We start from the raw sequence: 15489 nt of genomic DNA, 5'->3' as shown, positions 1-15489 counted from the left end.
GTAGGGCTGGGCTGTTCTTTGCCATTTTCAGGGTCTGAGCTTTCCAGTTGCATTTGAATCACCTGCAGACTGGATTTCCGAATGGGCACTCCAACCCTCCCTTTACTCCAGTGGTGTGAGGCCAGGCCTGCACGACAGACCTATATCAGTATAACTGTGTCACTCAGGGGTGTGGATTATTCACACGCCTGAGCCACGTAGTTATGCCTACCTAACCCAACCCCCCACCCAATGTAGACAGTGCGAGGTCGGCAGGAAAGCTTTTCCCGTCGGCACAGCTACCGCCTCTTAGGGAGGTGGATTTACTACGCCGATGGGAGAAGCTCTCCCATCAGTGTAGGAGCATCTTCATTAAAGGACTAGGGCAGCACAGCTGCATCATTGTAGTGCTGTATGTGAAGATGAGCCCTTAGGCCTGGTCTGCACTACAGAATTACTTCGGTATAACTGTCAGAGGGGTAGGCATGTTAGTTTGGATCTGTAAAAGCGGCAAAGAGTCCTGTGGCACTTTATAGACTAAAAGACGTATTGGAGCATAAGCTTTCATGGGTGAATACCCACTTTGTCGGATGCATGAATGATCCACACCCCTGAGCGACGTCGTTATACCAATATAAGTCTGTAGCATAAAGCTGGACTCGCATCTACGGGCTGGTGTAGACAGCACTATGTCAGCAGGAGAGCGCTCTCTCATTGGCTTAGAGCAGGGGTTGGCAACCTATGGCACGCGTGCCAAAGACAGCACATGAGCCAATTTTTAATGGCACGCTGCTGCCTGCCGGGTCCCAGTTGCTGGCCCCGCTCAGCCCGCTGGCAAACCCAGGCTGGCAGCGGGCTGAGCGGGGCCAGTGGCCGGGACCCCAGCAGGCAGCAGCGTGCCATTAAAAATCCTGCCCGCCCTGGCCCGCTCTTCTCCACCCCCCGCGTCCCCTTGCGGGGGCAGGGTGAAGAAGCTTGGTCCTGCTGGCCACTGCTGCAGGGCAGGCAAGCTCCCCACTCCCCTGCCTCTTCCCCTAGTGTGCTGGGTTCCTACCCCATCTCCTCTCCCTCCCTGCGGCCAATGAGCTGATGGCCCTTGTGAGGGAGAGGGAGAAGTAGAGCATCTTCACTAGAAGCACTACAGCAGTGCAGCTGCAAATCTGTAGTGTAGACCTGCTTTGAGTACTGCCCAAATAGAGAAACAAATGCTGTGGGTCATGTTTTTGACTTAGTCATTGTTGCAAATGAAGGGAAATTTGCTGAGATTGTCAGTATAATTACACCTGAATTTATTACCCTTGTCCACCTTTAATGACTTTGAAGTGATTTGTATTGCATTATAAAAATAACTTCTCACAGAAAGGTTTGAGGCGTTGTCGTCATCATCAAACCAAGCTTAGTGGAGAATCTACTTTCCTGCTGTTGTGGTAGGATAGAGGGAGTGTTTAATTAATTTTATTAGGGGTGATGAGTGCATTCTATTGTATGTCAGAAGGTGCTCTAGCTTTATAGGTGGAGCATAAAGGTACAGCTCCTAGTACAGAAATGCTGGGCTGAGCTACCCTGGGGCTTCCAGTTGATGCTTAATGTAGCAATGAGCAGCACTACTTGGATGCTCAGCCTATGGCTAGGGAATCATCCCAAGAACCTGTCGTGGTGCTCAGGGCTCCCTTCATGGTGCTTACCAGTGCCATATTGTCTGTATTGCCAGGACCTCCTGCTACAAGAACTAAATGATACCTGGTTCACTTGCTCAGCCACGTAGTCAAGGAGGAGAAAGCAAAATGGCCAAATCTGAGTGGGAAATCTATATGCAAGACCATTCCTTCCTCTGTTCCATTCCTAGTTGGAATGCTTCCTAGCATTGACTTGTCCCATGTCAAGTTTCTGACCAGCAGAGCTGGTGAATGTGCAGCACCAAGTGTCACAAGGAAGAAGTTGCGTCCGCCATAGGATTGCCAGGCGTCTGGTTTTTGAACAGAACACCCAGTTGAAAAGTTAAAAATCCGGTTGGAGACGCAGCAGGGACCTGGGGCTAAGACAGACTCTCATGGTTCCTGGCCAATGGGACCTGCTTACCTGGCACTCAGGGCGCAGGCAGCACACGGAGCCTCCTTGGTCGCCCATGCGCCTATGGGTGCAGGGACATAGCAGCTGCTTCCTGGGAGCTACTGTAAGTGCTGCTGGGACCCCATGTTCCCTCCCACACCCCAACCCTATGCCCCAGCCCAGAGCCCCCTCCTGTACCCTAAACCCCTCATCCCTGGCCCTACCCCAGAACCTACATCCTAGCCAGAGGCTGCACACCTCCTGCATCCCACCCCCTGCTCCAGCCCAGAGCCCTCTCCCACACCCTAATCCCCTCATTTCTGGCCCCACCTGGAGCCTGCACCCCCAGTCCAGAGACCATAGCCCTCTGCATCCAAATCCCTGATCTCCAACCTCACCCCAGAGCCTGCACCCCCAGCTGCAGCTTGCACCCCCCTTTCACACCCCAACCCTCTGCCTCAGACCAGTGAAAGTGAGTGAGGGTGAGGGAGAGCCAGTGACAGAGGGAGGGGGGGATGGAGTGAGAGGGGGCAGAGCCTCAGAGAAGGGGCGGGGCCTCGGGGAAGGAGCGTGGCAGGAGTGTTTGGTTTTGTTCGATTAGAAAGTTGGCAACCCTAGTCCACCACCCAGATTTCTCTGACTTCTGGACCAGGTTGATTTACTAGATGTAGACAGGGTCTGTGGAGCAGTGGTCTCTAGAAAAAGGTAAGGTTTTTAAATTATTGCTGACTTTTGTGGTGATATGGAGGCAGTTATATCTGCTGGAGTTCTATTCTTGTACAAAATGATGTTCTTTAAAAAAAATTGCCTGGGATTTATGCTGCTTAAAACACATTTGTATAAATCTAGCAAAATGTAGTAGGTGGATGGGTGAGGTGGCCAGTCTGATTCCCTTTATCAGTCCTACCGGCTGTCCACATGAGCTCCTGCCACTGGCTCTGGTAGCACCATGGTTTTCTCAGTGCTCTCATTCCTGTGCTTCAAGGCCCTTTGTTTTCGGTCACCACTTTGCAGTCTCCCCGTTCCCTTATGGCTCTTATGGGGGTAGAAAGGGAGTGGTAAGCTGTCTCCACCTCAGACAAACAGTTTGCTTCCAGAAGCACTGGAGTTGTGTTAGGTTTCAGTAGGTCTTCCCATGCTCAGGTATGCTTGTCTTTTTGTTTGTACCCACTTTACTTTGCTAGTTTGGATAAAATGGAACCCAGATGCAAACAGCCCCTGATCAACCTGGCCTTCTCAATTCTCCTTTTCTTTAATCAGATATTTGAAGCTGTTATATCCACCTTTTATCTGGGATTTTCCATTGCAGGGCTAGGCATCATTTTATGCCATACCATTAAGCGCATAGGATTCTTACTACTCACGATTGCCAGATGGAAAAAATGCAGCATAAGAGTTGATCCAGCTCTGAGGGAGGAAGCAGTTCTGTTCATGCAGTATCTGCTCCAAAGGACCTGTGGCCTCAGGCCGTAATGACCATGTGTGTTTCCTTTTAACACTGAAGTGTGGAGAGAGTGTGTGCGTGTGTCTCTCTCTCTCTCTCTCTCTGGCTGCTGAATTTTGCCCACATGCTCAGGGTCTAACGGATCACCATATTTGGAGAGATGGGGGAAACAGGTACCGAAACCACCTAGACAGGAGTTTACAAGATTCCATGGCTCTTACCGCAAATGAGTCTTTGTCAAGTTTACACTATTCAACAAGTCAAAGAGTGGTCCCCTGTTTAAACATGTCTGTGCGGGACCCAAGGCTGAAGTACTGTGCATCAAGATCTCTCTTTACGCTGTCCTGGAGCTAGCTAGATTGGACTGGTGTGCACAGAAACATTTGAAATTCTCTGATCTTTCTTTTCATAATAAGGGCTGGTAATTAGCCCTAGTCCTGGAAGCTTCTTTTGGTCTGAATGTCATCAAGAATCTGCTGTAGCTCCTCATCTTCAAACGGGCCCTCTAGGCTGGGAATCAAAGCCTTGGCCTCCTCAACTGTCTCAGGACACAAATTAGCCAAACATGCCAATTCAAATTTATGGAGCTTTTTCTGGAGCAACAAACTGTGGACGCTGGCAATGGTCTCCCGGTTTTAGAAGCGGCTGAAGCGAGCCTTGTAGTTCAAAGTTTTCATGAAGACTTCCGAGAGCTCCTGCTCATCCTCGGCACTCTCATTCTGTTTACGATGCTCAAGAAGCACGTGCACTTCTGAATTTAGAAGCGTCTCAGCAGTTTCAAGTTCTTTGGGGAAGACGAGCTGCGAGGCATCCTCCTCCACGTCCGTGACCCAGGCCTCACTGCCTCCGGCCGCCATCGCTTCAGCTGGCACCGGCTTCCCCTCTGGAAACGAAGGCTGCCGCGACCCCCCGCCCTCCTCCTGCCTCGCGGCTGCGCGCCCAGAGCCTGCTTTTCCGAGGCTCCTGCCAGGCAGTGCCGACGAGCAGAGTGGACGCAGCCTGATGAGAGAGCCAGTGTCTCCCTCCCACCCTTCCCCCAGGCCAGGCTGAGGGGGGCCGGGCCCCAGTTTGGGTCCAGGGCAAAAAGGTCCCTCAGCATGTGTGGTGTGGCCTAGCCCCGGCCGCCATCTGGTGGGTGGTAGGCCCGGGCCCCTTAGGACTGGGCCAGTCCAGTTAGGAAGGAATTTTGTCCCTGGTCAGATTGGCAGAGACCCTGGAAGGGTTTCACTTTCCTCTGCAGCTTGGTGCATGGGTCACTTGCCGGTTTAAACTAGTGTGAATGATGGATTCTCTAACTTGAAGTCTTTAAATCGTGATTTGAGGCCTTCAGTAACTCAGCCAGAGGTTATGCATAAGGCTATGATTCTGTCACGGAGGTCAAAGATTTCATGATTTTAAGAGACGTTTTTGTGTTCTTGAAAATTCCAATGAAAGTGTTAGATTTGAGAGAAAACGAGAAATCACTTATTTCCTTTAATATTTGCAGTACAGCACGTGTCAAAAATCCCATTTCTTGCACCATTGTTGCCAGGCCTGCGTTAAGGGGTAGCAAGCAGGGCAATTGCCTGGGGCCCCAAGCCACAGGGGGCCCTGCGAAGCAAGGTTACAGATAGCAGGACTCGGGCATTAGCTCCGGGTATGGGGCTCGGGCTTCAGCTTTGTGCACATTTCCATGATTTATTGTTTATTGCCTGCGTCCTGTCTACGGCTTTTAATAAAAAATACCTGTGCCAAAATCATAGCCTTAGTCATGCGTCTATTACAGGAGTGGGTGGGTGAGGTTCTGTGGCCTGCAATGGGCAGGATGTCAGACGAAATGATCATAATGGTCCCTTCTGATCTTAAAGTCTATGAGATCTGCTGCTGAGACTCCTGGAGAGGTAAATTATTCAGTCAGAATTTGGGCATGTGACTGTTCAGGGCATGGCTCCGGAAAATTGGCTTTGTCATCATGTTTATTGGCTCTTAAATAAACTTTTATGACAAGCTGTCATGCAGCTTTTGTCCAAGGCCATTGGAACATTGTATTTTTCATTCTTTGCTTCTCTTTTCCCTAACAGTTTAATGAGGCCTGAAAACTAACCTGGTGTAAAGTTGATTTTTATGATGATTGTAGGTTTTAAGCTCTGGGTTTCTGTAACATGCCTGATTTATTTAAAGCTGCTATTTGTGGCTTTTAGAATAAATTAACCAGCAAACCAACCTGATTATTTGCTTACGTGACACATGAGTTGTACTGGGCTCATGAATGTGACTTGGTTTTAGCAGACATAGAAACAAAAGGTGCTTTGGTAGACCCAAAGAAAGGTGTTTACCCAGCTAATTTTTGTCTGTATCTACTATTTTTCATTTATTTGCCTTATGATCCTCGCTTTTTGCTGCGGGTTGGGACTCGCTGATCAGAGTCATGGGATTGTGAACTCACAAGATAGGAAGCTCACAAGTAAGGGTCTAGTGCTCTTCAGGTCCTGCACTTTGCAGTGCAGACATAAAGCCAGGCATTCCCTTCGCTCCCTGGAGCGAGAGTGGTAATGCCATCAAGGCACTGCCTGCTCTCTTCTGCCATGTGTAAAAGAGAGGCTTTCAGTAAAGCTGTCCAACTAACAGGGTGCTAGTTATACATTATTTGCTGATTGTCAGGAAGAAAGTAATGTCTTTGACAAATACTGTTTGACTATCTATAAAACTGGATGAATAAGGGAGAAAATTAATGCCTGAGTAATTTATTCAACTGCTGATAGAAAAGCATCACAAATATTACTTGGCTGACTCTAGTTTAAGCTCCTTCTTTTCATTTTATTCTGGGAAGGAGTCTTCATCCCTAGATGCTGCAGTGCGTTAGCCCACCCTATTGCTTTTCTGCCTGAGGCTGGAACTGATGTGTAGCGGTGTCGGGTGCACTTTGGTTTCTCAGAGACGGGGGTTAATGGGTTTGTTTAGCTCCTGTGTAGAATGTCTCCATGTTTGCTTTTCTCTCTCCTAAGGAAACTCCTGTTAGTCCATTACACTAGGGAATGACTTTCTGATTTGTGTCAGCATATGAAGCTCACAGTCTCCCTCCACCTATATGGTCCTGGGATTCTACTGAAATCTATCTTAAACGGCAAGGATCAGTGTGCCAGTGAAAGAAACTTTCAGTGCATGCTTTTTGCCAAAGGTGACCTACAGACCAGGTCAGGACCCTCCAGTCTAGAATACTGAAGAGCTTGTGGCCCTTCTTTATCTTCCCTATTCCAGCTGTATTCAGCCTGAGAACTGATTTTTTGCAGGTGAATGTCAACAGAGCTATATTTCTTCATCCACATTTTCTCCCCTTCTTGCAGCGTGGGAATCTTCTAATACCGGTTGTTGTTTCCTGTTTCACATGAAGCTGTGCTGAGGCCATGTGATATTATTTGCTTAGCTCCTATTTAACACCTAGAGGGTTTTTTTCCTGCTGTGCCATTGTTAATAACTCAGTGCTTTCCAATCCGAAGCTCTGAGGTAGTGACTGAATATTCTGTACCTTGCTTTGTTTGATCTATTCCAAAGTCTATTGTAACACCGTCCTTTTTGTTACTTCAGGTGACACAAATTGTCTGATGAATTCTGATGAGTATCCTGTGATGGATAACAAGAACTTGGAAGCAGAGATCCACCCTCTGAAGAATGAGGATGGGAAAGCTCCAGATAACCACGAGAACTGTGCAGAAAAAGCAGCTCTCTGCAGGAAGCCCACCCGCTTGTCTCAGCTCTCCCAATGGCGCACTGCTGCCTTCTTCCTTTCATTATTCCTGTGCCTGATTGTGGTGTTTGCCTTTTCGTTCATCATCCCGTGTCCAGTGAGGCCTGTTTCACAAAGGACGTGGAACAGGAAATATGACCGTGCGGGTGAGTCTGATGTACTAAACAGTATTTCTAAACGCTCATTTCCCTGTGCTCATCATAGTCAGGATTGTAGAGCCCTGGCCAAGGTGTGGCCTCAGTCTAGGGCCTGCAGGGACGTTGCCCATGAGAGTGTGAGCTGCAGGTATCCCAGGTTTTGATATGCAGTGGCCCCCTATCTTAATTGGAGTGGCCTTCTGGTAGGTGTTTGAAATCTTTTATACATAGGCAAATTAGTGCTGCCCTCAAGCACTGGAAAGGTAGCAGATTGGCCCTCGGTTGGGCAAAGCTTGAGAGGATGTTTTTACAGAATTGCCCTTTATTGTGGTTGAACTTTAACTTAAAATGTTCTTTAAGTGCCTTTGACCTGAGACTTAAGAGCAGTAACGGGGTCCTGCCTCCATCAGAAATGAGTACCTCTATCTTACCATCATTGGATTAGTGAAGGGAGAGAATCGTGTCTTGTAAATTACTCTCACACTTAATTCCGAAGAAAAATGTCCTTTTATTGAGCTCTTCTGTGAAAAGCTAGGTAGAGCTCCACTGCATGCCAGACCTTTGACACTACATCCTTCTCTGCCCTCACAATTTACTATGCCACTTTAATCCTCCTCCTTCAGTTTAAGGGGAGGAGCAGTTCTTCTGTCTTGTGTGTTCCTAGCTTAACAAACCATGGCCACAATTCACAGACATCACGCACATCAGCAGGGGATCAAATCCAGTACTTCCGTATAAACACTGGCCTCTACCCTTTGCGCTAAAGGAGAGCTCCATTGACTGAGAGCTAGTACTAGGCTGTTATATCCACAAGTGCCAGCCATTAGAGAGAGACAATTGCATGACCAAATCAGTGTATTACATTAGCACACTTTCAGAGATTATCAAATTCTCAACTGTTTGACTCCCCTAACTGCATAAGATTTCCTAATATTTACTGTTGGATACAACTGTTGTTGTTGTATTTTTATGGTAGCTCCTAGGGATCCTGATCCTAGACCAGAGATCCCCCTGTGCTAGGCTCTGTTCAAACACTAGTATAAATGAAGTGCTAATCTATCTTGCCATTGCTTTCCCAAAGAAAAAGGAAGGGGGCAGCAATCGTGCTTTTAAGAAAATGCATTTTCCTCCAGTTTACCTGCGTTGTCACTGTACCCTTCAATCCTGTTGATCCAAGCGCTGCTCTCTAGCATCCGGTTTGTGATCTCTCTGCAGTGACCTACAAGTTTCTGGCTGTAGAAGATGTGAACGAAGACAAAGTACAAGATGTTATCTTCGTTTTCAAAGATACCAATGGCAGCAGCAGTTTTAACAGATCCTGCTCAGATGAAGGTAACTGTGACTCTAAGCAGGAACAGACAGAGGCATAGTGGTATGGGGTGTGCTTTCTCTTTTAGTGCTGGTTAGTAATGCTGCGATGACAGAGACCCCTTGGGTGGATGGAGTTGTCCTCACCAGAGATGAGGAATAAATCTCCCAAGGATCTAGCATTCGATGTCTGTGCAGCACGTGTCTAGCCCCACTGCTATCTTTGAGTCCCGAAGCAGGAACCACTATTCACCAAGCCAGGAGAAAAAAGGAGAATTGAGAGAGACAGTGTGAATATAAAGGGGAAACATTAGCACTGGCCATGTGGGGACAGGAGGTGGGGGGACAAGTTACCCCACTGAACTGGTTGTGTGCACGGACAGGTAGAAGGGAGGACAGTACTCTTCCCTCTGCAATGTGTTCTTTCTTCAGGCCTTTCCGCTCCATGTGCCTTTGTTGCTGCTGTCTCGGGCACCAACGGCAGCACGCTCTGGGAGAGGCCTGTCACTGAAGACCTCCTGTGGATGGAGTGCGCCATTGAGCAGCTGGGTGGGGCTCAGTCACCGGGCTGTCTTGTCATCGGGAACCCAGAGTTACTAACTGCAATCAACCCTCACACAGGTAGGCTAAGGGGCAGAACTTTACTGAACCACAGGAGATTCACACCTCTGCTATTGCTTTTCATCCCTTCTGTCCCCTGGCAGTAGGGAACCCTGATGGTATGCTGGCTTATGAATAAGGTACAGACTAATGCAAGGTATTTCATCAGCGTGAAAACATAGCAAATGCATCCACGTTGCAAACATCACTAAGGCTGTGAGAAGCCAACATGTTCCCAGCCAATTCAGTTCTGAAGCTGCCATTTCGTCTCGCTGTGTGTTTTGGGTACTGTCTGTGCTGCAGTCCCTAACATCCCTCTGCAGTGCTCAAATATGCTGAGGGGAAATGGGAAGAAACTTTCAGCCCTAGCTGGGAATGTTTCTGATGGGGATTGTGTGCCTCAGATATGAGAAGAAATGTTTAGTTGCTTATATACCAATGCTTGGAGTCCAGGTAGCAAGCAAAAGCAATTGGGAATTTTCATTGAGGAGAAATGTGATATAATTGGCATTCCTGAAACCTGATGGGATGATTCACATGATTGGAATGTTCAAATCACTGCTTAAAACCTGTTCAAGAAGGACCAAGTGGTTAAAATAAGAGTGTGTAGCGGGGCACTCTGCATTAGACACGATTACCTGTTTTAGATTTATTGGGAACTCAGAAGTGCAGGGACTTGAATGTACACGGATCAATGCGCCAACTAATAAAGCCCAGAAGGATGAATGGTGGGGCTCTGTTACAAACCCCCAAATCAAACCTGAGAAGAGGATGAGGTACTCCCAAAACACCGATCTGTAATGTGTTAAGACAGAAATTGTGTTGTTTTGAGGGACCTTAGTTTGGGGGATGCATGCTGGGGGTCTTCTGCAGCCTGTAGAAAAACATCATTAGAGTCTTAAAATGATAGAAGATAATTTTCTAACACAAAGGGTATTGCTTCCAACACTGGGGAACTCTAGTTTGGATGGGTAAAGATGAATATGCCACTGGAATGGAAGTTGGCAATTGCCTAGGCCAAGGGTAAACAAGGAATGTTTGCCTGTATAGCTATACCAGTATTCTACCTATATGATAGCTGTCCTGGTATACTGTACTGGCAGAGTGCTCCTAGTGTGGATGCAGCTTATACCACCAAAACAGCTCTTTCACCTTTATAGCTTAATCCAACTAATGATGTGCCAATATTTAAAAAAAAAAAAAAAAAAAGCCAGCTGGATTATGAGAGTAATGAGGCTGGTTAGCCTGCATATCAATCCCAGGCAAAATAATGGAACAGCTGAGTTGGGATTTCATTAATAGAGAGTTTAGGGACGGGAATATAATGAAGCCATATTGACTGGCATCAATTCATAGCTGTAATATATGAAATACTTTATAAGAGGCTTTTCTTAGTATTGCATGACATTCTGATTAGCATTGTACAGTATCAGTAAAGAACACATTAAATGGATTGACCAGCAGTTTTCAAAAAGCAGCTGTCAATGGGGAATCCTCTCTGAATGGGGGTGTTTCTAGTGGGGCTCAGCAATGAGCACCGCCAGTGCAGGTAAACCAGTGGTTCTCAATCTAATTACGATTGTGTGCCGGATATGCAGCTCTCACTATGTTTTGTGGGCCGTATCCACACGCAATATATATACTACATGTATGGTCACTTGGGCTGCAACTGTGTGATGAGGGGGCCACAGGCTGAGAACCCCTGAGATAGATGTTCTAGAGGTTTTTAAGCTAGCGCCCTAAAAATAGCAGTGTGGCCCCAGTGGCAAAGGCGGCAGCAGCTTGGGCCAGCCACTCGAGCGTGCACCCAGGGGTTTGGGCGGGTTTGTACTAAGGTGGCTGGCCCAAGCTGCTGCCTGTGCCATTGTGGCCACAGTGCTCTTTTCAGTGTACTAGCTCAAGCAGGCAGGGCTTAACCCAGGTATGTCTGCCCGTGCTGGGAAGCTGCTGTGCAGACATACCCGTGATGTCTTCAAATCAAGACTGGCTGCCTTTCTAAAAGATATGCTTTTGCCAAAGACAAGTTGTTGGGCTCAGAATAGAGCTAACTGGATGAAATGTAATGGCCCACTCTATACAGGAGGTCAGACTGGAAGATCTAATGGTCCCTTTCAGGCCTTAAACTTTGTGAATCTCCGAATTAGTTTTGTGCATATTTTTCGACAGCTGCTGATGTCCACTGTATTTCAGTGTTGGCAAAGTAACCTCTGTGTATCAGTATATCTTTTCTGCATCTCAGGGATGATATCAGACTTATATTTTCAGATTACTAGTTTGCTAGGAAGGGCAGCTCAAATAATTATGCTTTTGGCTGAGCAAAGCAAGATCCGACATTCATCTGGATGGCATTTCTCTGTCTGTCTAAAATGCAATAACTTTGGAACACCAAATGCGCTCAATTCCAAAATTTCTAGCCATCAGTGGACAGAACCCTATTGATTTGGGGGAAAATTGGGAAACCAGAAGGGGAGCAATGGTCAGCACAAAGCATATTTTGCTAAACTCAGGCCAGGGACTCTCTGTGTCCCCCAGTTCCTCTTTCCCCCTCCTGTGTGCCTCCTCTCCTCCCCCCATTTCCTTCCCCCTTGCCATGCCATTGGGCCTTCATTCTAACTTCCTGTGTGCCTCTTCTCCTCCCCCCTCCCTCCCATCTACACTGGAAATAGTTGGATGGACAGGTCAGAAACATGTTTGAGATTGGAGAATTCTGATGCTCCATCCTTTTTTGAAGCTCCACTTAAGCTGACATTCCTGTTCCAGGGCCACTTAAAATCAGCAGTTCCTCCCTCCCCCCAGTTAGCTCATTCCAGGGGAAAGGTCCCTTCATAACACACAAAGAAGGGTACCGAATTCAGAGAGAAATCTGGCACACTTTTCTTTCTCCTGTTCTGCCATCGACTCTAAAGTTTCTAATTCCTCTTCACAAAAACAGCATAGTTCCAGGCCCTTGTTATCCAGTACAGTTGCCTGAGGTGTACTGAAAAACTGTGAATATTGATTGCACCATCAAAGTTAAGCTGGTCAGCCCTGGCTCCCTTTGATGGGATTTAACGTCTAAAGGAGCCATCACAGAGCACATTTAAGGATTCATCAGAGCTGAATGAATTTGTTCTTAATCAAGTTTCCACCTATTCAAAAGGATTCCCAGCCTTATTCTGTTACAGAAAATAGCCTGGAGATTTTAACTGTAGATCCACCAGGCAGCCTTTTCACAGCTCCCATTCAGGAGATTCTTTCTCCGAAGGGGGAACAGCCCAGCTACTTTGCCTCCAACAGTCCAGGTGAGGACAATGAATTAAAGACCAAGACCTCCATGGTAGCATTCTCTGAAATGTTTCCAGTTCCACATGCAGGGCCAGTTTGGCAGAACTTCAGGGTCTCAATGGGTGGATGAGACAGTGGTGTAGAGAGGAGGGATTTAGGTTTATTAGGAACTGGAGAATCTTTTGGGAAAGGAGGAGCCTATATAGGAAGGATGGGCTCCACCTAAACCAAAACAGAGTGAGATTGCTGGCAAGTAAAATTAAAAAGTTAGAGTAGTTTTTAAACTAAACGCTGGGGGAAAGCCAACAGATGTGGATGAACACACGGTTCAGACAGAGACATCCCTTAGGGAGGATTTATTAACAGCCTGGCTCTATAACTTAGGAAACAGGAGAGGATATGTATTGATAAAGTACAGGTAGAAACTGAAGAGAAATAGGCAAATGAAAGAGTCCTATTCAGTCCCATCACATGAAGGGAGAAAACTAAATTTTGACACATTTTATAAGTGATTGTATACAAATGCAGTAACTCTAAATATTAAAATGGATGAACTTGAGTGCCTGGTATTGAATGAGGATATTGATATAATAGGTGTGACGGGTTCGGTCACAAAGACCCCCTTGGGACTGTCACCCGATGTGCCGAAACTACCGCTGAGCCCGTCTTCCCTGCCAGCTTGGGACTCCAGAACCCTGTCTAGTTGAGCCAGACACACTAGCCTGCTGCAGCACAGACCCAGGGTCTGAAACACGACCCCAAAGCTGCAGACTTAACTGAAAACAGCTCAGCAAGTACTCCTGTCTCCAGCACCCAGACACGTAGTTCCCAATGGGATCCAAACCCCAAATAAATCTGTTTTACTCTGTGTAAAGCTTATACGGGGTAAACTCCTAAATTATCCGCCCTCTGTAACACTGATAGAGAGATATGCACAGCTGTTGGCTCCCCCAGGTATTAATCACTTACTCTGAGTTAGTTAATAAACAAAAGTGATTTTATTAAGTATAAAAAGTAGGATTTAAGTGGTTTCTAGTAATAACAGACAGAACAAAGCAAGTTACTAAGCAAAATAAAACACTCAAGTCTAAGCCTCATATATTAAGAAACTGAATACAGGTAAATCTCACCCTCAGAGATGTTCCAGTAAGCTTCTTTCACAGACTAGACTCCTCCTTAGTCTGGGCCCAATCCTTTCCCCTGGTACACTCCTTGTTAGTTCCAGCTCAGGTGGTAACTAGGGGATTTCTCATGACTGACAGCCCCTTTGTTCTGTTCCACCTCCTTTTATAGCTTTGGCACAAGGCGGGAATCTTTTGTGTCTCTGGGTCCCCACCCTTCCTTCTAAATGGAAAAGCACCAGGTTTAAGATGGATTCCAGTACCAGGTTACATGTCCTGTGAGACCCCAAGCATTCATTCTTCCCACCCTGACTCACATGCATCTGATGAAGTGAGCTGTAACTCACGAAAACTTATGCTCAAATAAATTTGTTAGTCTCTAAGGTTCCACAAGTACTCCTTTTCTTTTTGCGGATACAGACTAACATGGCTGCTACTCTGAAACAGGAACACAGGAAGGCTTGCAAGTAAACAGAGCCATTTACAACCAATTGTCCTAGTCAATGGGAGCCATCAAGGTTCTAAACCACCATTAATGGCCCATATTTTGCATAATTACAATAGGACTTCAGAGTAATACTTCATATTTCTAGTTTTAGATACAAGAATGATACATACTGTGATAAACTCAGGACAGACAGCTGCAAGGGTGGGATAGAAAACAGTCCCAGAAGGTTAAAAGGCCCTCCTCCCTATCAACTGAGGAAGGGTAACTACCGGTCAATCAGCAGAACCTCTGTCTTGAAAGAAATCTCTCAGCACAGTTTCCTTTTATCTGTAGAAATAATGGAAGCTATTTACATGCCCCTTTTGGGTTAGTTCAGGAGTGGGCAAACTTTTTGGCATGAGGTCCACATCTGGATGGGGCAATTGTATGCAGGGCCATGAATGTAGGGCTGGAGCAGGGAGTTGGGGTGCAGGAGGGAGTGCGGTGTGCAGGAAGGGGCTCAGGGCAAGGGGTTGGGGTGTAGAAGGGGTGCGGGGGGACAGGGCGTTGGGGCTCAGGGCATGGCATACGGGTGCAGGAGGGGGATCAGGGCAAGGGGGTTGGGGTGCAGGACGGGTGCCGGGTGCAGCAGGGGGCTCGGCAGGGGGTGCAAAGTGCGGGAGAGGGTTGGGGTGCAGTAGGGGGTTAGGGGCTCAGGGCAAGGGGTTGGGATGTGGAGTGCAGGAGGGGGCTCAGGGCAGGGGGTTGGGGTGCACCAAGGGGCTCAACGCAGGGCACTGGGGTGTGGGATGCAAGCACCGGCCCAGCACCGCTTACCTCAAGCGGCTCTGGAGTGGCAGTGGCACATAGCGGGGCTAAGGCAGGCTCCCTGCCTGCCCTGGCCCCGTGCCACTTGCAGAAGTGGCCAGCATGTCCGGCAATGGCTCCTGGGGGCGGGGCAGGTGGCTCTGCTGCGTGCTGCCCTCACCTGGGGGTACCACCCCCGAAGCTCCCATTGGCCGCGGTTCCCCATTCCTGAGTGACGCAGGGCCAGGGCAGGCATGGAGCCTGCCTTAGCCCCAGTGCACCATGGGGCTGGCAATCCCGTGGGCCGGATTGAAAACCCTGATGAACTGGATCTGGGCTGTAGTTTGCCCTCCCCTGGTTTAGTTGCTTTCAGGTCCTGTGTTTTTCCATTGAGCAAGACTAGCATGAAAATAGTGCTGCCTCCTTGTTAAGTGTTATCTTCACCAGGAGAAAAGGTGTCAGCCCATATATTTTAAGATCCTAATGTGGACAAGCCAAGTTGTAGTTTTAACGTGTTAGCTGGTCAAAGTAAACCCTGGTGTTGCTCAATGGCAAAATTTAGGACACGTTAACATCCCTGTGTAGACAAGGCAGTTCTGCTTCAATATGGGTACGTTACAAAATGTAGA

General features: G+C 47.5%; 1 protein-coding gene and 1 pseudogene across 1 annotated transcript in view; one reads left to right on the top strand and one right to left on the bottom strand.

Moving 5' to 3' along the window:
- FAM234A (family with sequence similarity 234 member A) overlaps positions 1-15489 on the top strand; it is a 54330-nt gene that overhangs the window by 22037 nt on the left and 16804 nt on the right. Inside the window, exons 2-4 of the mRNA XM_073362711.1 lie at positions 7037-7342; positions 8549-8665; positions 9074-9262. Of these exons, the coding sequence (XP_073218812.1) occupies positions 7054-7342; positions 8549-8665; positions 9074-9262 (595 nt within the window). The 5' untranslated portion in view covers positions 7037-7053. The remainder of the gene's footprint in view (positions 1-7036; positions 7343-8548; positions 8666-9073; positions 9263-15489) is intronic.
- Positions 3773-4329, bottom strand: LOC140917889 (DNA-directed RNA polymerase II subunit RPB4 pseudogene; annotated as a pseudogene).

This window comes from Lepidochelys kempii, chromosome 10 (assembly GCF_965140285.1).
Source record: "Lepidochelys kempii isolate rLepKem1 chromosome 10, rLepKem1.hap1, whole genome shotgun sequence".
NCBI lineage: Eukaryota > Metazoa > Chordata > Testudines > Cheloniidae > Lepidochelys > Lepidochelys kempii.
The sequence above is the reverse complement of the archived record's forward strand: the minus strand, read 5'-3'. Positions and strand labels throughout refer to the sequence as shown.